Source organism: Glandiceps talaboti, chromosome 18 (assembly GCF_964340395.1).
Source record: "Glandiceps talaboti chromosome 18, keGlaTala1.1, whole genome shotgun sequence".
NCBI lineage: Eukaryota > Metazoa > Hemichordata > Enteropneusta > Spengelidae > Glandiceps > Glandiceps talaboti.
The window spans coordinates 11,043,414-11,068,827 of NC_135566.1; the positions used below are offsets into that span (position 1 = coordinate 11,043,414).

The 25,414-nt window shown below is 35.5% G+C and overlaps 2 protein-coding genes across 2 annotated transcripts; one reads left to right on the forward strand and one right to left on the reverse strand.

Moving 5' to 3' along the window:
* Positions 1–65: 65 nt before the first annotated feature.
* LOC144449647 (phosphorylase b kinase gamma catalytic chain, skeletal muscle/heart isoform-like) lies at positions 66–24,195 on the reverse strand. Its single transcript, XM_078140221.1, has 11 exons — positions 24,082–24,195; positions 21,430–21,686; positions 11,040–11,215; positions 9,901–9,955; positions 9,322–9,387; positions 8,300–8,372; positions 7,644–7,734; positions 2,690–2,810; positions 2,043–2,166; positions 1,174–1,302; positions 66–368 (listed from the first exon to the last, which is right to left on the reverse strand). The coding sequence occupies exons 2-11, from the start codon at positions 21,531–21,533 to the stop codon at positions 66–68; spliced, it is 1,242 nt and encodes a 413-aa protein (XP_077996347.1). The 5' UTR covers positions 21,534–21,686; positions 24,082–24,195.
* Positions 14,655–18,477, forward strand: LOC144449193 (uncharacterized). Its single transcript, XM_078139696.1, has 2 exons — positions 14,655–14,991; positions 18,023–18,477. The coding sequence occupies exons 1-2, from the start codon at positions 14,655–14,657 to the stop codon at positions 18,475–18,477; spliced, it is 792 nt and encodes a 263-aa protein (XP_077995822.1).
* Positions 24,196–25,414: the final 1,219 nt, after the last annotated feature.

Sequence of the window (25,414 nt, forward strand, 5' to 3'; positions counted from 1 at the left end):
AAATTCTTTATAGCAAGCAGAGCATCAATAAATTAAGTCACCCCAGCCAAATAATAGTAAAGTACTTAAAATATAAAGACTTCAGATCCCTGTGGACTGGTAGGTGTTGTTCTCCGTCTAAATCGATTCCTTCTACTTGTAACTTTTCTTTTCAGTTCTACTTTGGCAGTGTTTTCAAACAGAGCAGCGCGATTCTGGTCCTCTCCTTTTTTCACCCAATGTGCATAAATGCGGAATGCACAAGCATCGATAACTTTACGAATGTCTTTAATGCGGTAGGGATCTTCTCTAACTGCTTGCAGTGAAATAGGTTGGTGACCACTCCAGTGTTGTAGTCGATAAATTCCAATAACCACTAGTACTGATGCCTTCAAGTATATAAACAAATTACCAGTAACATATTTTTACATCTTCAAAAGTACAATAAAATACATAATTACAGAAACATACCAATGACCAGCATGATGCATCTTATAAACTTTCCTCAAGATACTACCAACTAATACTCTCACATTTTAGTTCGTTACATTACTCAGTCTTCAGTGTTAACGCAGGAGGAAACCAGAGTACCCGGGGAAAACCTGCACTGTTTGATAGAGTCAAACTGAACAATATTCAGGAAATGGTCTTTCCAAAACGTTCTTAGCAACACGATGTAAGGAGCTATACACAACTGATATGCTACAGCTACATGTATATAAAAACATTATTGGTAGAATTGGATCGTGAGTATTGGTATTTTGACAAATGACGTCAAAATTACCACGGTACTTCAAAGTTTAAAATCAGATTGTTCTGCACTATGACAATGGAAACCCAAGCTTTCAGCTAGTAAGATAAATACAAACTAAGACTATTGTTGTGACATGTTACTATAACTGTTATAAGCTTTTGAATGGATGTTGTATTCACTATACGGTGGTGTTTGTCATGACATCCACTGTACATTTTTGGAGACTTCCAACTTATTTTCACTATGTAGATCTTGATTACAAAGTGATTATATTGTCACAACAAAGGCACCTCTATCACGACCTTGTGTGACATATCATATCGAACGACACTAGTGTTAGTGTGTATCTATCTATAATAGTAAGCCGAAAGTTGGGTTTCCACTGTAGTAAATGAGTGCAAAACATGGTCGTGAAATCAAAGTATTGACCTTCTGTTTACCTTAAATTTTCTTCTTGGAATGAACTCTTTGATACCTTTTGGTGCCTCTGCAGTTTCAAAGAATGAATGTTGTAGAGCTTCATGTGCTGTAAGTCTCTTTCTAGGATCAACAATTAACAACTTGGAAATCTGTCAAAAAAACCAGACACAAAAATAAATCAACACTTTCTTTGCATGCATTCTTTGTTATATATAGTGAAATATTTTTAAAAATTACATAAATTGAAATGAAATAATTCTTTATGTAGACATTCTGTTTGGGTTTTCTAATCAACGAAAATAGTAAAATATGGTTGTAAAAAGGTTAGCTATTGTTTCTTGTAAACAATTGATCCATGAAACATGGCACTATTAATATATGATGGTCTATGCTGACCTTATTATGATCTGTGAACTGGTTGAATACCACAGCCTGATTCTTTTAGAAATCTGGAGAGTTGAGGTTTTTTTTCAAAGGGCTAAGTGTCAATCCTGGGTCAGAGCATTACCGAGTACTCCACCTGGGGCAGTTTTAGTAGATTGCCATCATTGACACTTCACAATGTGTATCAAGCTAAAGTTTTCATGAATACAGTCCCAAAAATGCAACTATTTAAAAAAATACAGAGACAGATTTCTTTCCTGTATATTCATAATACTGTAGTCCAACTTTAGGAGATAAAAAATCTGTAATACTCTCTAAAAATGTCAGTTTCATAGGTGCTGTATGAGTGCAGTCATGTAGCATAACAAGCGTCATGAGAACCTTGCATATTACCCCTTTAAGACCATCTAGTTTTTGTGATTTTTTTTTTTTTTTTTTTTTTTTTTTTTTTGGGGGGGGGGATATTGATGAAACCCTTGAGTACAAGAAGTGTGAGACAACTTACAATATCTTTTGTGTAATCAGATATGTCTTCCCATTCAGGACTATCAAAGTGATAACGTCCATCCATGATAGCTCTCAACATGACCATCTGTTTCCGATGCCAGAATGGTGGTGAACCAACCAATCTAATCAAGGTAATTATAACACAACATCACAAAATTTGTAAAAAAAAAAAAAACTGACCTTTATGAAATTTCAAATACATTTCTTTTTGTCTTTTACTCCTTGAAACTTGTATGGATGTACAGTAATTGTAACATGATAATAACTTTTTCTTCAGGTGGCTTTTAAGATTATTGAAATGTAGGGTAAGTACATTTCTTGTATATCCATGGCATGACATTTCCTTAGTTTATATATAACATATTTACTTCAATATTCTGAGAGAAAAATTCTGTCGTAAATAAATTTTGATAAAAATGCACACTTGACAGTTCCTTGTCTTGAAATCATTTTTTTTTTACTGCAAACATTTTAAGTGATAACTTCTGGGATTTATGAATACTGTCTTTGGGAATGTATTTGTAGTCATCTAGAAAAGTATTCCTCAACAAACAGATGAGGCTAAAGGTTGTGATCTTTGACTAGTGATGAGGTCAAGGGTCATGAACTTTTGACATTGTAAGGTCAAGGGTTATGACTACTTACAGAGTATACATGATGACACCGCAAGCCCAGAGATCCACTTCTCTACCATATCCATCACATCCAAGGTTCATATTGCATTTTAATATTTCAGGTGATAAGTACCCAGGAGTTCCACATAATTCTGGGGGAAAAAGTGATAAAATGAGTATGACTTAGAAGGGGCGTGGTTAGGACTGGGGTGGACATACCCAGGAGTTCAACATAAGTAAAGAAAGTAGAGAACAAACAAAACAATGAGTTGTATTAGACTATTACATTTAAAGTGGCCATATGGATTAGGATTGGATATTTATGTTGGATTTTTAATTTATAAAACAATTTTATCATGGCTTCCTACTTGACAAATCAATGTGAAACAACATTTGCCAAGTCTGTCAATAAATATACAATAACAAACTTTTACACACTTTTAGCTTTTTGCAATGTATTGAGTTACAAACAGACTTAGTTTTATGTTGTTTCACATTGATTTTTCAAGTAGGAAGCCATTCATTTAAAAATCTACAATAAATACCCAATCCTCATCCATATGACTGACTACTTTACATGTAAGAAGTGTGCGGGTGCAGCTATGGGAAACTCTTCATTTTGTTCTATGGGAACATAAAACAAGCGACCTATCGGTCAGAATAGCTCCGCTGTTTTTTTTTTTAATTTAATTTTTTATTTTGGTGACATGTAGAAGTGGTTCAGGTCTTCACTATGCAGTTTTGTTTTAGCGATGCAATAAAGTGGTTAGTGGTTTCATATGATGTCTCACTATAAAACACATTTTACACAGAAGTTGGTAATGTATTGTACTTTTATACCATAGTCACCATTTTATAACAAAAATCTACTGTTATGAAAAATTGCACAAAATCTCAGAAAAAAATGACTGGGAAATGCACACAAGAAAAAGAAAAAAAGAGGATTTTGAGGTTGGCTATAAATAATTCCAGTGTCTTACAGCTGTAACCCTGGAAAATTTTAATGATGAATGAAATAAACTAGGGATCTAAAATAATTTTGAGGCAATTTGAATTTCAATTTTCTAACAAATTTACAAAGTCAACAACATTCAACTTGTACTAGTTGTGGTAGATATATATAGGGAAGAAATGTATTAATCGCCATCTTAGTTTCCGTACGGCGACAATCTCAAGTTAAGTACCCGGAAGAGAGTCATTCTCAGCCATACGTTACAGTGGTAACACTCGTTCATGTTCGGTTACCTTTCACAAAGAAAACACAACGAAATGGTTGAAATGATCTTTTTTTTAATTTCTTTTCATCACAACAACAAAATCTGCGTGATTGATCAAAAGTGTTGTAAACTAAACCAGAAAGAATTATCGGACTGGCTAAACTTCCCGATGAACTGGAGTAAGGTCCTACTACTTCCAAGTAAGCCTCGATAGTACTATAGTACGTGAGAAAATCGTCTCAAACTAGCGATACAACTTTCAAAATATAACTTGACATGTCTTCATTTGTTAGAGTTATACAATTCAAGACGGGTTTTCACTCGAAAACAACAATTCTGTGAATAATGACACTCTGAACGCAGCGATTTCTCGGACGATGTTACCACTGTAACGTATGGCTGACAACGACTTGCTTCCGGGTTAGTCCCTCGTGCATACGGGTGGATTGTCGGCGATTAATACATACATCGTCTGATATTTTAATTCACAGTGTCTCTTGTGACCGGCGCCTGTCAGCAGACTCTGCCATTTTTTTCATCATTCCATTGTATTTAAACCTTGTACTTGACATTTCGCAATATTTATAATTCTCAACAAAATACCTCAACATGCCTCACTTCGCTCGTACTCAAAGCAGCCCCGCGCGGTATGATCACTGACACTGATGACATGATGAGAGAGAACCTTTTCGGATTTACATGTAAAACGGGGAAAGATACGCAAAACATAATGCAAAGTCTAAAGCCAAATTAAAGTTGTAATTATTTTAATTATTTTTACTTGCCAAATATTTGCATTTTGGAAAGGCAAGACACGTTCATGTCGTTTAACTTTACATGTGAACTGTCGGCCATAACTTCAACCGCATGTCTGGCATGCCCTTCCTTACGCAAGTTGTCTGAATTCTGGTTCACTGTCATTCCAAATTGCACGACAATATAGAATTAACCACAAGTTACATGTTATCTGAAAACATCACACTTTTATAGTGGGTCTGAAGTGTGATTTTAGTGAGTACCAAGAACGTCCTGTGTTGATACTCAAGATGCTTGCTGTGGAAAATCGCTCGGTCAAATGAGGTCACCTTCAGCTTCTGGTCGAATCAGGATAGAGTATGCAAATGAGGATGTTGCGGACTGATTTGAAGTTTACAACCCTGTTTCGAACAAACGCTTGTCATTTGGGCGCCCAATGCGTAGAATTATGACTATAGCACATATTACATTGCTTGTTTGACGTCAATAGTGTCTTTTGAAAAGTGGCAGTTTACTTAAAGTCTCGTCGACTGATTTCCAATATGGCGTCGGTCATTATGCTCATTAACATATTCATTTTTTTTTCAAATTACAAAAAAAAAATCATAAAAAATAAAAATGAGGATGTGCTGACTTGAAATTAACAAATCTGAGTAAGCTACCCCCTGCGCATCAACACGCCAGATATCAAAGCAATCTAATAAGAGGTTTTCAAGGAGTTGATGAAAATGACATTTTATGAAAAAAAATCATAAAAAATTGAAAATGGCACAGATCAACTTGGCATGAACAAATCTGAATAGCCTCCCCCCAGGGAACATGCACACCAAATATCGAAGAATTCCGACTGTCACTTCCGGAGTAGATAGTAAAAATATAAAAGTTTGACGGACACCTATGATTCACTCTACTCTCTATACCTCAATACCCACCTATACCTAAAGCTACGCTTTCAGCTTTCGCTGACAGCGGAGCTAAAAATAAGAAACTTCAAAAGTGATAGCATGCTGATTTTTCAATCAGCAAATTGACACTTTGGGAATAACCAAAATGTTTTTCAAAAAAAAATTGAATTTTATACTTTTTTATGAAGTATATTATATAGCATTTATTACCTTTTTTATGTAACTTAAGATTTTGTACATGTAACTATACTATGCAAAAGCCAATATATACTCTGGCCGTTCATGTCACGACAACGTGTGTCTATGTCACGACAACGCACGTCTACATCACTGGTTCTGCTGTTTTCGAAATACGAGTCAAAAACGTTAAAAAATGTCATTGCTTTCCTGATTTTTCTTCGATATTACTGGCGCTGGTATAATTATGTTATTCTCTATATTTCATCATTCAGCTGGAAAATACTTGATACATATGGGTTATCGACTCTTAGTGACAAAGGCCCCTTAGCTCACTCGTATTTTCCTTGGCTGAACGAAGACAAATATTGGAGAACAACATCTAATTGTAGACGATAGAAGTCATAAAACTAGATTTGATTTCAATAATTTTTGAGATTTAAAATCTACAAAGTGTCCCATACATTACATCCTAAACAATGGTGGTACTGAACCCCAAAAAACATGGCTGGTATAACTGTGCAAGATTTTACATACTTCAAATTTGTATAAAAAAACACAGATTTGTTTAACATTATTAAACTTTTGTTCCAAACACAAACTTGAAAATTGTTACCTGATATTTTCGACTGCATACTTCAGTTTTTGTCAACAGATTGACCCATTATTTGGAGGAGATGGTTTTTTACGGACATGTGAACTTAATGTACGTACTAAATCTGAGTACAAGTCATGGGATGCCCCAACACAGATAAATATTCACTTGTAAACAACCGATTAGACCGGCTCACACTGGTTATTTGAACCCTGCTTTGTTCAATTTCAAGGTCATATTTTTGTTCAAAAATCCTGTAAACTTCAATGACAGACAGGTTGTTTACTATCTCCATGCAATACAATGTACCATTATGACAAAACAGAATGCCAAGTTCACTTGTAGATTTATTCATCGTCACAATAGATTTGTACAAGTAATGATATTCAAGGGACAAAGACCTGTTTTGAACCTCTACATGGTATGCATTTAGAGACAGAAAAAAGGCATAACAAGATCTCATGTTTTTGATGGAGGTTTTAGAAATTTTTGTAACTCTTTCTTACACAGGGAGGGGAACTATAAAATCTCTACATTTTCATAGATTAGATTTTAGATTCATACAATCAAGTATAAAAGTACTGCTAATCTAGTTGAAACTGTTTTTATTCACAACAACAAAATTGGAAGGTCAGAGTTCAAGAACGTGAAGGTCAACTAAGGTCAAATGCCATGATACTATAAACATCGTAATGACAAAAGTTTGCAGTTACAGACCTTATATGGAAAATCTGAATAAATTAACAATGGTATCCATAAAGCAACCAGTTGACTGTCATCAGTCCCTTGGGAGATCTGTTTAGTCTCATTGTCTTCAAATGTTTTGAGCTTCTTATTCATTTTTAGTTATGTAAAGAAAAATGTCCAACTTTTTAAGAAAATTTTTGAAGATTTTTTTTTCAAGTAGTCTCTCCTGAAGGCTATACTTATTTACTCAACTGTTTTGCAATCACTTAGGTTATCATTCTACACAAAAGAACACAGTTGTTGTTTTTTTTAAATGAAATAAAGAATAAAAAAATGCTCAGAGACTTGAGCAATTCTAACACACAGCAGAAGAAAAGATTTACGCCATACAACAGGTAGTCTGTAAGGTATGCCATGACGGAGCGCCCTCACACATCGGTCAACCCCTCTCCTGGTGGAGGTGGAGGCCGGTGGGGGTGGAATGACACGATGTATCTTACAGTCTATACAACAGGCAACAACAGAGAGAGAGAGAGAGAAAGAGAGAAGGTTACCAGTCTCTGACCTCTTGTGAAAAAATTCTAAGAAGAAAACTTGAAAGTGTTGCCCACAAATAAGGTTACTAGTAAAAGTACTCAATAAACTAACCTATTAATAATTCATCTTCCTGTAATTCTGTAGCAAATCCAAAATCTGTAACTTTCACAGTCAGGGACTCGTCTAGTAGAATATTCTCAGGCTGTGAATTGTGATCAAATAAATATTATTAGACTGATTTACAAAATGAACAAGATATCTTGGATTATGAGTGTGTCATTGTGTTTGGTCGTACTATCACTTGAATTGAATCAAGGGCCTTACTCTGGCTGCAAGCAGGACCAGTTACAGGGTTAATTCTGGAAAGACAACCCCAAAGTTGACAGTGTGTTCACATGCATGTGAGGTAGTGACTAGCTATAGCTGTCCACATTCAGATGTTTGGTAGTGCACATTCATGCATGAAGACACATACACACAGTCCTACATTCAATCTTACGAGACATTCAAAATCCACATAAGAAACCAACACCCCACAAGGTCCATCTAAATGCCCACCACCACTCTCCTCAGAACCTTCCAGTTATAGTCCCCTGGTGGACCAATTTTGGAAGTGAAGACTACAAGGTACAAGGTACTTGCAGACAGTAAGTTGGGACTAAATTCTAAATGTCCGTAAGAACTCTTGATACACTTCAACTGACATGTGTCTCATAAATACATGATATGATTTTACCAACAAACATTTATACCACAATAATAGTTACCTTTAAATCTCTATGTACTATGTTTTTGTCATGGAGATGACAGACAGCCTCAAATATTTGTCTCATTATATGCCTACAAAGAGAGGAAGTGATATATTTATGTCATTACAGTTTGTGGAAAGTTATCGTTTAGTTAACATCGACATAGCTCTCAATTAAATTCTGTGTATGGTTAGGGATGATCACACAATGGCACACAAGCTCAATAAGTGAACTTTGTTCATTTAGGGGGTAGGAGGGGGTCTGGTGTCAATGCGATTGCTGAACTTCATTTTCGCACTTCTAACCAAATTTCGAAAACTTTCATGCCTTCAATGAGAACAGGTTATGTATTTACTATGAGATGTTGATAAGTTGTTTAAAACTTACTTCTAATGTGAGACACAGTCCGGGGTTTACGGTAGTAATTTAATGTATCTATCAGCATGTTTTTACACAGCATTGATTGTAGTGGTGTGACTGCTACAATTTTCATCATGGTTTAAATCATATAATTATAAATGTGTCAATGTCACACTTATGAACATTCATTTAGGGGGGATGGGAGGGAGGGGGTTTTGAAACTTGTCTTGGAGCTTGTGCGACATTGTACAATTATCCATTACTATAAGGTAAAAGTTAATGATAATAATATTTTACAATCTATTTACAGAAATGAAACTACATATTTGTAAAATAAGTACAGGATACTAGGAAAAGGAGAATAGAGGTAGTTGGAATGGGAGGGGAACATCGGTATACTTTTAACATACTACCATATTCTATCACATTGCCAACAAAATGCTGAGTAAGCATATTTCTTCAGTAGATTTCTTTCTGTTTGCAGAATGTACATTATCTCCAATAGCATACAATCCAACACAACCTGACAGGTGTTCTGAATTCTGTGATAACTCCAACATATGTGAATACCTAGAGTGTCTACGTACAATAAAGACTTTATTTTAACACTGTTAACAACAACACATCTTATCAGTTTTACTGATAGTTTGGATTTCAAAAGAGAACTGATCTAATCTTACCTCGTCTTCTTTTCTGAGAAAGTAACGACTGACGTCAAATAATCAAACAGTTCACCCTGTTTGCATCTAGAAAGAAAAGATATTAGAACATCAGTGATGCAGTTTTTACACTTTTGAAAAAATTATACATTACTATACTCCCAATATTCCCCATTCAGCCATGGCAAATATGAACAACCTAAGGGACCTTGGCACTACGAGTCAAAGACAATGTGACACAACTCCAATATCACAGATACTTTTTAACAAAAATAAGGAAATATTTGGGAGTAATATAATTATTCCTGCGTAAGCATTAAGTATGAAAAATTGAGAAAAATAATGACAATATTTTGATTCCTTTTTCAAACATCACACTCTGAAGGTGCAAAAAGATGATTAAAAAGTTCTGCAAATTAACGATTTGGAACATAATTAAGGTATATTTTCAGTCAACAAATATATTAATGTGATAGTTTATTTTCATAGGTAACTACATGTAGTATGATATAATTTCATTTTTAAACTACTCCTGGTACAGATTTTGTATGCATGACAAAAATAATTTAACTGAGAATTTCTTAGAATGTTTGTACTTACAGTTCAAAAACTAAAAAGAAGAAGGTAGCTGTCTCAAAAGCATCAACAAAACCAACTGAAAAAAAGAAGAAGAAAAAATTATTTAGGGGTTTCTGAAGCTGGAATTCAAGGGGCGATCTTAAACCTTAAAAGGGTCAATTTGTATATCCATTTTAGTGGCATACTAGTAATTTACCTCTGATGCAGCGACTACAACATGAGCATGTTGGTATGCAAATGGGTAATGGAAAATCTACGAAAATGTGCCAATAATGACGGAAGCATCAAAAAGGATGTGTGAAGTAAACAAACTGGAGAAGATGTACTAAGTATTTGAAATGGAGAATCAACACATGCAGACACATATTAATGTACCACATTGTAATACAAAGTCATATGGTGAGTGTACGTTCTCGTGAACAACACCCCTTTTATGGAACAGTATAACACTTGAACTTCATTCATCACCCATTGGCTTTAAATTCAAGAAGAATACGAAGACGCATCTGTTTGCAAGAGCTTTCTAACTTTTTACAATTGTTCCTGTTCAGTGCCTTAGAACATGATGTCACATTGGATTTTGGCACAATACAATTGATTGATTGATTGATTGATTGATTGATTGATTGATTGATTGATTGATTGATAACCTAGTATTGTTATTATTATTGTTATCATTTTATCACTACAAAGTATTTATGTTGCATTCAACCCATAATGTGTTTCAAATATGTTTGTAGTGATAATACAGAATTCTTGCATTCTAAAAAAAAAAAAAAAAAAAAAAAATTCTGGAAAATAGTTCTGATCATCATCATGTAGTAGTACTGTATCATGTTTTCATATTCAACACTGTCTTACACATACATCAATGTCATCAAATTTACATTTCTAATCTTGGTATTTTCTGTCATCAAAAATACGTTATTACATTTCAACGTCTCAAAAAACTATTTCTTGACAATTGGAGAATGCCAAGTTTTATGACAATACCAGCTCACCATCTTCCCCTAACCCTTCCCCTCCCACTTACTTCACAGACATCATCCTCTTTTCTCTATAATAGACTAGCCATGGACAACTAAAACACTAAACCATTATGTAACTATAGGTAGAACTCTATGTAACTACAGTATCAAAGCAAAATAAAGTCTACTTACTGATATTGTTGTGGCCAGCTACCTTTGATAATATCTCAATTTCACCTTTGGTGGCAGCCTTCAAGACCTCTGTCTCTAATTCAGATGCTTGTTCACTGCTAATGTCAATGATTTTAACAGCAAACTCTTCTCTTGATTTCCTGTCTATACATCTTCTAACAACACTGCATAATCCCCTAAATGAAGGAAATTTTGATTGCAGTATTTTAGTTTATCTCACGAGTTTAACTTTTTGTACTTAATTTTATTTCATTTCCCCATGTTTTAAAATTTTTAACTGTAATTGTTGAGCGCTTTTGAAAATTTGTTTTAAAATAGAAAGGGCGATACAGAAAATAAATAAATATTAAATGTTAAAGGAAATAAACATCTGTGTATTACTAGACTAGTGTGTCTATGTCAAAGCAATAAAAATTTATGTATTACTAGAGTAGGGTGTCTGTGTCAAGAAAATAAACATGTATGTCTTACTCGTGTGTCTTTATCAAGGAAATAAACATGCATGTATGACTAGACTAGTGTGTCTATGTCATGGAAATATACATGTATGTCATACTAGACTAGTGTATCTATGTCATGGAAATAAAAATATATGTATTACTAGACTAGTGTGTTTATGTCATGGAAATAAACATGTATGTATTACTAGTGTGTCTATATCAAGGAAATAAACATGTATGTCTTACTAGACTAGTGTGTCTATGTCATGGAAATAAAAATATATGTTATAATGTATTACTAGACTAGTGTGTCTATGTCATGGAAATAAACATGTATGTATTACTAGACTAGTGTGTCTATACCAAGGAAATAAACATGTATGTATTACTAGTGTGTCTTTTTCAAGGAGATAAACATGTATGTCTTACTAGACTAGTGTGTCTACGTCAAGGAAATAACCATGTATGTATTAGTAGCGTGTCTGTGTCAAAGGTATACACATGTAAGTATTACTACACTGTGTGTCTACCAGTACGTCAAGGAAATAAACATGTAAAAAGTGATGTAAACATGTATGTATTATTAGTGTATGTATTACTGGTACACACAATTTTTGTGACACACCAAAATTTGGTGTTCCCCTATCTCTTACTATGTGGTGACTCACAAGAAATCCCAGTTTTCTCATTAGAGGGCACACTGACTGTCGTTGATCAGGTAACCTACAAGGCAAATATCTTTTATTTCATAGAATTCTTGTCCAAGGTCACTAAGGTCAAATATTCTACAAATCATTTTGTCATATACGTGTATTTATGTAATTATTCACACAAAACATTCTCCCACTTAGACTGAATATCAATCTTCCTATTTAAACAACAGAGAAAACATTTATCATTGTGAAACACTCAGACAAAGATGAAAGAAACTAGAGATATATATTGAAACAATCACGCTACACTGCATCGAACACAGACATACATTTGCTATATAGAAAGGTAATGTGAGGTCATGCAAGGTATATAAACAGTCACACAGCTGTTACACTAGGAATGAATCAACCCATACTGTATCACTATAGAAACACAAAAGAAAGGTTAATCCCTGAAGGACACTGCTCTATTCTTATCATCAAACCCTTTTATATAAAACGTTTACTTCTATCACTGATGTTTTTTATCAATATCATTCCAGTTTTGCAAAGACGGTATCAGAATGTAAAATCTATATTCAAGAGTTTGCAGGCAAATTTTCAATGAGATATAAATAACACCAAAGACATCACAACAAATTTCACCCATGTTTAGTTTTCTCTGTTTCTTGTTGCCATGGTTACATCATAACCAAAGAACTGTATCGAAATCAATGCATAATAAACCCGACGTCTATTTCCTACAAGGATACCAAAACCTATACTTTGTCACCTACTTGGATTTTTACAATGCCTGGTTATGGACACAGAGGATAACCTTGACAATGTTAACAGTTCACCTAAGGTCAAGTATTTAGGTTAAACATAGATATCTGCACATGCATATAGTGTTTTTATGTAGGACGTTTTTTGTAATATTTCTCGTTTACATCCTACTTTCTGATACCTTACATTTGGATAAACATACATAATGAATCATACTAAGATTTTTATGTTTTTTTCATTTCCAACCTGAAATTACTCTCTTTGTATTCCATATTATTACATTTTATTACAAGTTCGTTTTAATCCTCTTTCTCCCAAGGGGGCCCGGTATTATTTGTAAACATGTTACTTGCATTACTTAGAAATTACTAGTTGGGAGAAAAAGGATAAACTCTATTTCAATATGATTAATACCAATTAAGTTACGATTCAAACATCTTTTGCTACACACATCCCTCAGAGTTAGAAAGAAAAAGCTATGGATATTTCAAACAAATTTGATTTAAGATTTAGTAATACATGTACCTGATAGTAAAATATATTGAAATTATTTCTATCATACATGTTTTTGAATTAAAATCATCTTTCGTATTTGTATTTAACATGCAAACTTCCTACTCAAATATATGTCTTTCACATATCTAGAAGTCATGAAACACCTAAGGCTATGCATTTACAGTTATTTTTTCTTACAGAGAGAGAGAGAGAGAGGGAGTATACCTTTTCTCTCCAGGTATTAAGTGTTTCAATACATCAGACGTTTCTAATGGACAGCTTAGTGAAACGACCTTTATTTATAGAACTTGGTGTAAAAGAAAGATGGATCTCAAGGTCACCGTGACTCTGCATGACACAATTTTATAGACACTTTTTTTTTCATTTTGAATATATCTTTGCTAAGTGCTCAATGTCTGCATGATTACTTCTCATTTTGTGCACTCAAGCTATCAGATTAATCTCATATTCAATAGCATGCCATTGACTACTGAGGTCTGTCAAATTAATATTATTTACTCAATTCCACCACTAGATGGCAGTGTCTACTAAAAAGATCAATCACCAAAATCAAGTTTGCTTCTCCACTCCACCACTAGATGGCAGTGTCTACTGAAACACAACAATTTACAAGAATTTTGTAAACTGAATTGTTCTCAGTCAAAATAACTTCATAAAAGGTTGATATTTCAGAATTAACCCTTCATTCATCATGCTAAAAATGTTTGTAAAAAGTTTCTTTTCTAACACACTGATGTCAAATCTACTAAACAACAGTTGGCACAATTTATTGAAACATGATTTACTACAGTTAGAAAGTTCTGTTTCACCACAAGTGGGCATGATTTATCAAACATGTCTATTTCCATACATTTACACAATAACTACACTTCATCACTAGAGGGCATAGTTCATCAAAAAGGTCAATGCTGATCTAGCTCTTCAATTATTCAACATCAAAAACACCTATGATGGTGGCAAAAAATAATTGTACTCAGTTCCCCCCTCCCCCCCCCCCCCAAAAAAAAAAAGGAAAAAAAAGAAAAAAAAAGAAAAAAAAAAAGAAGATGTTTTAAAATTAGTAACTGCCATTTCGGGATTGGATAATTATATGCGTTTCAAAGATTAGCATATAATTACTATCTATTCGTTACGTAAGTGAATTCCTGTCATTGGTTGGTTGTTGTGATTCACAGGTGTTGTGTTGGGGTATATATGTGTTTAGAAGTCCTTTGTTCGTCAGTCTCGGTTGTCTCTGCACGATGGCAACAACAGCAAACCCTGAAGGCAGCAGTACTGCCACTACTACTGCCGAATCCTTTCCGCCTGGGGTTGCTTCGCTTGTTACCAGTATTACCGGTTCAATAACGACTGTGGTAGAAAGCAAGTTAGCTCAATTCAAAAGGGAGCTGAGTTTGGACACTTCAGAGGCTATTGACAGCGCCGCCAAGAAAGCAAGGGGCGACACGTACGAATTCCAGAAGCCGGGCAACAAGCAACAGTTTGAACACCAAGAAAAAGTGCTTGACAGCTTGGAAACCGCACTCGATGCAGTCACAAAAGAAGCCATAGAAAAGGCCAAGAAGTCACTTAAACAAGGTATTGGGCTTGTTTCTCAACGTATAAAATTAATTAGATTGGCGGACAAGAGCGACTTTGGCTGGGGGACAGTGAACGAATATATCTCCGACGAATTGGCATCTGATACTGACGATGAAAAACGAATGCAACGCTCGGAGAGAAGAGCTGAACAAAAGATTAAGAAAAAGAAACAACGTTCTCGCTCTGGTAGACAATCTTATTCGTATAATTATGATCAGTATGCTCCTAAACAACGCCAGAGTAACCAGTCACAGAATTTCTCACCGTCCACATCTAACTTCCAGCATCAACCTTTGGCCAGCACTTCTAGCTTTCGCATCGGCCCATGTTTCCGTTGTGGGCTCTGGGGGCACTTGCAGAACAGGTGTACTTCACCAAACAGCGGCAGACAACAACCTCAACCTGCAGCCAGTCAACCTCAAGAACCACGCACATAATTCTGCTAGGTCTCAAGCACTTGATTGTGACAATGATATTGACTTTTCGTTGCAGTATGATAAGACTATTGAGCCAATTTTGTCTAACAGTTCTGTAGTTGGTAATTTGCATCGTTCTCTGTCATTTTGGGAAAGTCAGCTAAATTGCCACCTTTTGTTAAATCAATTATTTCAAATGGTTACCGCTTACCTTTCTCTCAATTTCCACCATCTGCATTCCTACGCAATAATGCGTCATGTAACATACATCGCACTTTTGTTAGTGAAGCTATAACTAAATTACTTGTAAATAGATGTATATCTGAGCACTCTTCTCCTCCATTCTGTGTTAACCCTCTTTCTGTGGCAGAGGGGAAAAAGCTCAGATTGGTTCTCGATCTTAGGCATATTAACAAGTATTTGGTAAATACATCTTTCCGGTACGAAGACCTGAAAACGCTTGCTCAAATGTTTGGTGAAAATTATTACTTGTTCGCGTGGGATTTAGAATCTGGTTATCACCACGTGGACATTTTTCACGGCCACTGCAAGTATTTGGGGTTTTCTTGGGATTTTGGCGGGAAAGTAAGGTATTTCACTTTCAATGTATTACCGTTTGGTTTGAGTACGGCCTGTTATTGCTTTACAAAATTGTTGAGACCATTGGTTAAACGCTGGCGGGCTATATATGTCACACGCGTCAATCGTCTATTTAGACGATGGTATTTCTGGTCACGAATCGCTAATTTCTGCCAGCGCTGCTAGTATTATTCAACGAAGCGATTTGGTGAAAGCGGGTCTGAATGCTAACGAGCAAATGTAATTGGCAGCCAGTACAGATTGGCGAATGGTTGGGTTTCATGATAAACACGTTACGTCATCAAGTCGGAAATTTCAGGTGCTTTAACACTCGGCAGGTGTTCAGCACGTCAACTTGCGCGTATTGCTGGCTTTTTGATTTCCTTGTCTCTCGCCGTGGGTCACGTTACCCGTTTATTTACTAGGCAAATTTACATGTTAGTCGAGTCTCGGCGTTCGTGGTCGCAGTTTTTACATTTGACGGACCCTGTTGTGCAGGAACTTCGGTTTTGGCATAATAATTTGGATGCACTGAACGGTTTCCGAATCAAACCGAAATTCTCCGCTACGGCCATTGTGTATTCAGACACAAGCAATACGGGCTTCGGTGGCCATTACCATTACAATGAGCAGTACTTTTATTCCCGCGGTCTATGGGATGATGTTGAACGCGCAGAAAGCTCCACTTATCGCGAACTAAAAGCAGTGCTTTTTGTTTTGGCTTCGCTCCTCCCTTTTCTACAGCATAAGAAGGTACGCTGGTTCTCTGATAATCAGGGCGCGTGTAGAATAATTTCTGTAGGTAGTTCTAAGCTGCTACTTCAGGATATAGCTGTTAACATTTTCGACATTTGCTGTTGTAATGACATTCAGTTAGAAGCTACTTGGATTTCACGTTCTGAAAATGAGAGAGCGGACGCTTTGAGCAGATTTATTGACACGGACGACTGGTCGATTAATCCATCATTGTTTGCTATGTTAGATAGTATTTGGGGGCCTCACACCGTCGATCGCTTTGCTACTTACTATATATATAATACCCAACTTCCGCGCTTTAATTCTGCTTGTTGGAATCCCGGTACAGAAGCCGTCGACGCTTTTTGTCAGAGTTGGGTGCAAGAGAACAATTGGGTCTGTCCGCCAGTCAAGCTTGTTTTACCTGCCATCCGACATCTTAAATATTGCTCTGGTAGAGCCACGTTGATTGTCCCCGAGTGGTCATCCGCTATATTTTGGCCAGTTCTGCGTCCTCAGCCGGGAAAGTTTGCAGATTTCGTCAAATTTGTAAAAGTTCTCCCTAAAATTGACGAGCAGATTACGCCGGGTAGATTACAGCAATTGCCTGTCGGTTATAAACCCTCGCCATTTATAGGCTGCCCAGATTTCAATATGTTAGCGTTTAGGTTGGAGTTCCCTTGATCGCGATGATGTATTTTTGCTGCGTGGACTCTCTTTCAAGAGTAAAGGGCCATTCGGTCTAGGTTACCCATTTGCAAGGGCTTATTGGCTTTCGCCACTGTTTACCCGTTATGGGATCGGACTTTCTGTCATAAAAAATTAATTTTTGTTATTTCATTTGTTCACGGGAAATTATTGAACATAGGATATTTACTGTATCTTTTTCGAACCAAAATATTGGCCAGTTCTGCGTCCTCAGCCGGGAAAGTTTGCAGATTTCGTCAAATTTGTAAAAGTTCTCCCTAAATTTGACGAGCAGATTACGCCGGGTAGATTACAGCAATTGCCTGTCGGTTATAAACCCTCGCCATTTATAGGCTGCCCAGATTTCAATATGTTAGCGTTTAGGTTGGAGTTCCCTTGATCGCGATGATGTATTTTTGCTGCGTGGACTCTCTTTCAAGAGTAAAGGGCCATTCGGTCCAGGTTACCCGTTTGCAAGGGCTTATGGCTTTCGCCACTGTTTACCCGTTATGGGATCGGACTTTCTGTCATAAAAATTAATTTTTGTTATTTCATTTGTCCACGGGAAATTATTGAACATAGGATATTTACTGTATCTTTTTCGAACCAAGATATTTTTCAGGTAGAGGATTGGAAATCAGAATTGAATAATCCAGCTCTGAGGAATCTATGTGAAACCATTCCAGATGTGATGCTAGCATCGAAAGCAGGTAACACTGTATCCAAGTATACCAATGGTTGGATTCGTTGGAAGGAGTGGTGTTCTGTGAATTTATCAGCGGATGCTGCATTCCCAGCCAAGCCAGTTCATATTGCAGTTTATCTCAGAAGTTTATTGGATGGTGCAAAAACAGCAGCACCGTTGGAAACTGCGATACAGCATCAGATGATGATGGCTGGTATACAAAAATTCGTTGGGGATATTTCTAAGTTTGGCACTCACAGTTTCAGAGCAGGGGGAGCCACTGTAGCAGCCAATAGCAATGTTAATGAGAGATGTTTGGCCAGACACGGCGGGTGGAAATCAACCAGCTCTAAAGACAGATATATTGTCGATTCCCTATAAGTATGAAACTCGATGTAGCTCGGTCACTTGGGGTGTAAACCTTCGTATTACACTTGAAACTACTAACTAGCTTTTCCACTCTCGTGGGGTGTTCGACAACCACCGCATACTACCGCATATATTCTGTCTTGTCTTTATTTATTAGTATGATACAGTTTAGTATAGATTGGATAATTATATGCGTTTCAAAGATTAGCATATAATTACTATCTATTCGTTACGTAAGTGAATTCCTGTCATTGGTTGGTTGTTGTGATTCACAGGTGTTGTGTTGGGGTATATATGTGTTTAGAAGTCCTTTGTTCGTCAGTCTCGGTTGTCTCTGCACGATGGCAACAACAGCAATTTTTCCCTTTATGTAATATCTTATAAAGTTTGATGTCAACTGTAAATCCTTCACCTTCAAGTATTAATATCAGATTTTTCATGGATGCTGTATTTCAGTTTATAATTCAATTGTAATTTATTTGTAACTGCTTCTGTAAGGGGGGAATCATGAAATAAAAGTGGTGGATGATTTCGGGGATACATAGTGTCCATCGTGGGGTGTTCGACAACCACCGCATACTACCGCATATATTCTGTCTTGTCTTTATTTATTAGTATGATACAGTTTAGTATAGATTAACCTTTCAAAAAGTTTCAGTTTTCACAACATTAGATCTGTGAAACAATGCTGGTTGTTCACAGGTATACATATTACATTTTAGTGAATCCATAAAATGAATGTAGCTATGAACACAAATACAGTGATAGTAAGGGTTGATTGCATAATTTCTCACAAGCTCAAGTCCTTGTTTGTACATCAATAAATTGCAAAAGCTTAATACATGCGTAAAATGTTTGTTATTGTACATACAATAACACACTTTTTTTACACAATTTTTAGCTTTCTGCAATGTATTGAGTTACAAACACACATTTAGTATATGTTGTTTCACATTGATTTTTCATGCAGGACGCCATAATAAAATTGTTTTATAAATTAAAAAATCCAAAATAAATACCCAATCCTCATCCATATGGCCACTTTAAAACTTGTCTACTATCACTTGGTGCATCAAACTTTGATGTCGTATCAATATAGGACTTGAGACAGTGTTCATTGTTCAGACAACTTTCATATCTTACCTGTAAATGTTTACACACAGTAGTCATTATTGTCCTTACCATGGTTACTGTACTACAGTATTACAAGAATGTTTTGTTGAGTTGTGTTATACACACTTTATACAGTAAAACATAGAATAGGCTATCTGTACATTGTCCCATTATAAGTATTCTGGTATGCTGATAATGTTGACATCAATATCAATTAAATGTCTAGTTCTGTATATATATATATATATATATATAAAAATGAAAGAAGACGAGTCTGATATTACATAGTGGAATTACACTACGGACCGTTTCACCCGAAGGATCGTCAGGTGTAATAGTGTGGTTTAATAGTATTCGTTAGTTGTACATCCTGCTTAATGTACATAACTTATGTGTGTTCACTGACGGCTGTGTGTACACAAAAAGATTGACAACAAAGGTTACGTATTATTAAGTAAGAACTTGTTAGCGTGCCGGCATTTACTGATTAATTCAGTTCTGCTGTTCAAGTTCGTTGATTTGTCGGCAGTTATAATAAAATATTTTTCCCAGAGGCATAGTTGACATCGTTTGGTAACGTTAGAGTATGAGGAAGCCTGCTTGAGAACTGACCAGTGTACGTCGTAATTAATGTTGCTGTCTTTTAGGTGCCAAATGTATTTACTGAGTGCAGTGTCTTTCTTCTTGTGATCAAGTTTAAATGAAGACTTGTGGTTGTTAAACCTGCTTTTGAATTCTGTGTCACTAACGCCTATGTATGATTTGTGATCTTGGTTAGTGGTGACTGTTGCTTTGTAAACAACGCTTTTTATGAGGCATTTTCCTGCGAGAGGGCACTCCTTTGGTTTTCTGCAGTTACAGGTATTTTGTTGTGTTTGCTTAGCTTTTGAAAGTATGGCTTTATTAAATTAATCAGCGGTCATAATTAATCAGTAAATGCCGGCACGCTAACAAGTTCTTACTTAATAATACGTAACCTTTGTTGTCAATCTTTTTGTGTACACACAGCCGTCAGTGAACACACATAAGTTATGTACATTAAGCAGGATGTACAACTAACGAATACTATTAAACCACACTATTACACCTGACGATCCTTCGGGTGAAACGGTCCGTAGTGTAATTCCACTATGTAATATCAGACTCGTCTTCTTTCATTTTTATGTATGATAGCTCTCCAAGGTGATCGAGCACTCTACTTGGCGAAAGAAGAATGAAATTATATGTATATATATATATATATATATATATATATATATATATATATATATATATATATATATATATATATATATATATATATATATATATATATATATATATATATATATATATATATATATATATATATATATATATATATATATATATATATATATATATATATATATATATATATATATATATATATATATATATATGTAGTTGGACCTCATCATATACATATATATATATACATACACACATTTATTATCAAGGATAATAAATGTAGTTGGACCTCATCATAAGTTTTAATTGCCGACTACACACACACACACACACACACACACAAACACGCACATATACACGCACGTGCACACACACACACACACACACACACACATAAATACACATATATACACACACACCTACATGCACAACTACACACTATATACAATATATACACACACACATGCACACACACATACATGTATATTTTTATACACACACACACACACACAGACATAATTACTGTCTTTCAGTTTCACTAAGTCAGTTGTTGTTACAACAAAAAATCATAAAACATCACTTCTGGTACAAGACATACATCTGTCAGACTGAAACTGGTGTCATAAAAACAAAGTCGCTTACCTTCCTAAAATTTCTTTGGGTTCATATCTGGCATAGAATTCAGATCCGACGGAATAATCCGGCAGATCATCATCCACCTCATCAAACCCTTCCCCTATAGTCATGGCTGATGAACTTTGATGACCTGTACTTCTGGCCTGGCCTGACCTTCACCAGGTCAATTGTATCTATGTATTCCTACCAAGCTAGTTACAATGTTGTGCATCCAAGAACACTATGACACTGCAAAGTCATGTCTTGAACATAATGAGAGGAGCCTGAGTGGGAAAAAGAATCAGAATTTCTAAGTTAATATTTACCATCTCTCTTCCATTCACTTCATCCCAATTTCAACTCGTCCCATTTCAACTCGTCCCATTTCAACTCACCCCTTTTTCAACTCAGTTGAAATTACTTGCCCCAATTTCAACTTGTCCCATTTCAACTCACCCCTTTTTCAACTCAGTTGAAATTACTCGCCCCAATTTCAACTTGTCCCATTTCAACTCACCCCTTTTTCAACTCAGTTGAAATTACTCGCCCCAATTTCAACTTGTCCCATTTCAACTCACCCCTTTTTCAACTCAGTTGAAATTACTCGCCCCAATTTCAACTTGTCCCATTTCAACTCACCCCTTTTTCAACTCAGTTGAAATTACTCGCCCCAATTTCAACTTGTCCCATTTCAACTCACCCCTTTTTCAACTCAGTTGAAATTACTCGCCCCAATTTCAACTCGTCCCATTTCAACTCACCCCTTTTCCAACTCAGTTGAAATTACTCGTCCCAATTTCAACTCACCCCTTTTTCAACTCAGTTGAAATTACTCGCCCCAATTTCATCTCGTCCCATTTCAACTCACCCCTTTTTCAACTCAGTTGAAATTACTTGCCCCAATTTCAACTCGTCCCATTTCAACTCACCCCTTTTTCAACTCGTCCCATTTCAACTCACCCCTTTTTCAACTCAGTTGAAATTACTTGCCCCAATGTCATCTCGTCCCATTTTCAACTCACCCCAATTTCAACTCTTCCAACTCTTTCAAAATCATGTAGGAAAGTAACTTGCAGATCTTTGTAATATGACATGATGATTTACACGTGCAAGTATTTTAGTTATAAAGATGTTAGGATACTATGTCTTAAAGATGTAAAAAAAAAAAAAACCCACTGTATTGGATATAATATACTGACTTTTCAGTTTGATTTATCCTTTCCTTGTTTTGGTCAGACCTTTATTGTTAACAGATACTGAAAAATATAACAAACAATCAACCCAGAAAATCTGATGTACTGAAATTGGGATGAGTTGAATGGGGCATGTTGAAATGGGATGAGTCGAAATAGGGACGAAATGATCCATCCCCAGCTACACCTTGTCAGAGGTTTTGTACTTATTTTTATTCCCAGACTGCCTTGAATCAAAACTATACTGATTTACCATTTCATTACTCGTTAAGCTGTCCTTGTCACATCTGACACAAATGTAGTTATTGAGTTTCATTCAAATTCATTACAAAATAGTGACAAGGGAATTTTATCAATAATGTAATGAATGTAGGTCAGCATATAATCTGATAGATATATATATACATAATTTACATGTAAGAGTCCATTTTCAAAAATGCTTCAAAATTCTTATATGTATTTGAACCTATATTTTTTATATGTTGTTACTGTTCTTTAACATTAAATTTGTTGTTGTTATAGTTTCCTTACTACATACTTTCTGAAGGTTAAGTAAAAAAAACTCAACTAATTAAGCTATGTTTTGGTCACAGAATTATAATATGATGATTCAAATCCACATGACTAATGTGAGTGGCCCTGACAATAAAACGACCAAATGACTGAATTATTACGTAACTGTAAACATTATATTTGCTAGTCAACAGCAGCAACAACAACACCCACAGGTTACGCTGTTATGCCTTCAGAGTAAATAATTACATCTACTCATATCTTTACTTTGCAATGATCATGTACTTGTTTTTGTTTATAAATGAACCTCAAAAAAAATCAAAAGTGAACTTGGTAAAAACAACAACTTTTATTTTCAACTTATAAACACAAACAAGTCAGCCTGGACCATGGAGTTCACAACAGATGACCGCCATATTATACAGTCACCTCGTGAGGTTGTGCCTCAACGATATATTCTATACACAAACTAAACTGTTAACATCTCCATGATCTGTTTGTATTCCTGCCTATGTGTACATTAAATGTATTATTGTGACTGTTACAGCATTTCATGTACGCACACTTTAAATTTTGGGGTTGTCTCCGGAATATCCACAACCATATTATTATTACAGCTTGTAAACGTAACATGTTTACAACTTTAATAGTTACGACTCCACTGTATGGATACATGTCAATATTTCGCTTCACCTGTCTGTGTTTAGTTGTTATTTGGGGAAAGTAAACAAACATTCGTTTACAATTTACAAATCTATCCCACACCATTTACCGGTAATGTACAGTACATGGTGGTAACATGGAAGTATAACCCACCTTCACCTTGTCAAATGACCACAGCACGATCGATTTTCGATCGTGATACGTGATGGACGATAGTGTGTCAAGCACGGAGCGACCTTTGCTGTCAACTGAATTTTTACCTTGTGATTTTGTGTGACTGTTCTTAAGTCACCGAATTAAAGTACTTTACCTGTTGTTTGGATCAACCAATCTCCATTCGATTCCAGACTGTGTACGATTTAGTCACAAGAATCTAAACACCCGGTATGGAATCTTCACTATGTCAGTCCCTCGACTTCCGCCATAGTAATCTGTTGAATTAGACCGATTAGGCTAGTCAAAACTAGCAAGGACCCCCTAACTTTGAAATTATTTTCATCCACAGGTGGATTTTGACAACAGAATGACAAAAGAACAGAAAATAAACAGATAAGGTCAGTGAACTGATATGCTTTTGGTCTGTAAACTTCGAAAGTATTTTTTCCTAATTATAAGTATAACCAAGCTAGCTCTTGTCGCATATACTCGCTTCTTTTTGCTATTTAATACATTAAATTTTGTTTCATCACTATCTTAGTTAGCATATCATGTCCTTAATTTGCTCAGTCTCAAAAAAGTTAGAGGGAACACTGTATACTAGTGTATACCATCTATACAGTGGTGTTTGTATAGTATATGTGGAAAAATAGTATATTATTTCCATAGTATAGAGGCCCATATGTACATCTATATAGATAGTAATCCATGAGTTAAAAAGAAATTTCATTTACCCATGCATATTTCACTTGTTTGTTTATAAATGTAAATGGTTCCTGGGCCCCCTGTGGTGAAACAAGGAGAATTTCAGTGAAGCCATGCATGTTACATGTACTAGCAAGAATCATGAGTGAGTCCTTCATTGGATTTTGTTGGTTATAAAGTGTGACAGAGGTTAAAAATGATAATGTTAACTTAGCATTGTTTTCTGCATAATTGCTACCAGTTGACATAAACACAAATAAAATTGCAGCAACAGATGAGTGATGTTGAATGAACATTATATGACATATTTTTAGATTAAAATCAGGTAATACAAGGGGAAAAAATACAGTTCATTTATATGTGAAATTTAGAACCAATTACATTATATTGATTTTACTCAGATTGATATAGTATCTCATAGGTTAATTACTCAGTAATTACCTTCCTTTGTGTTGTCGTTGGTGGCGCCCTTCATACACAATGTCTGATAGTTTGGATTTCTGCCCTCTGTGGTGCATATTGTTGGTTTTGATGACCAAAATGCTTAGCGCAGTTGTGAATTTGTATATATGGACTCAGGTATTCTCTGTTTTTCAGCAAATTGGGGGGGGGGTGGGGGGGTGGGGGGTGGGGGTGTCATTAAATAAACTGAGACAAGAAGATAACCTTTGAGTAAAGTTAGGGGTGTGCATATGTAGTAGTAAAAGTTAATATGCTGATTTCCACCTGGGCCTTGTTCATATTATTACAACTCAAAAAACTTGCACATCAATCAAACCAAG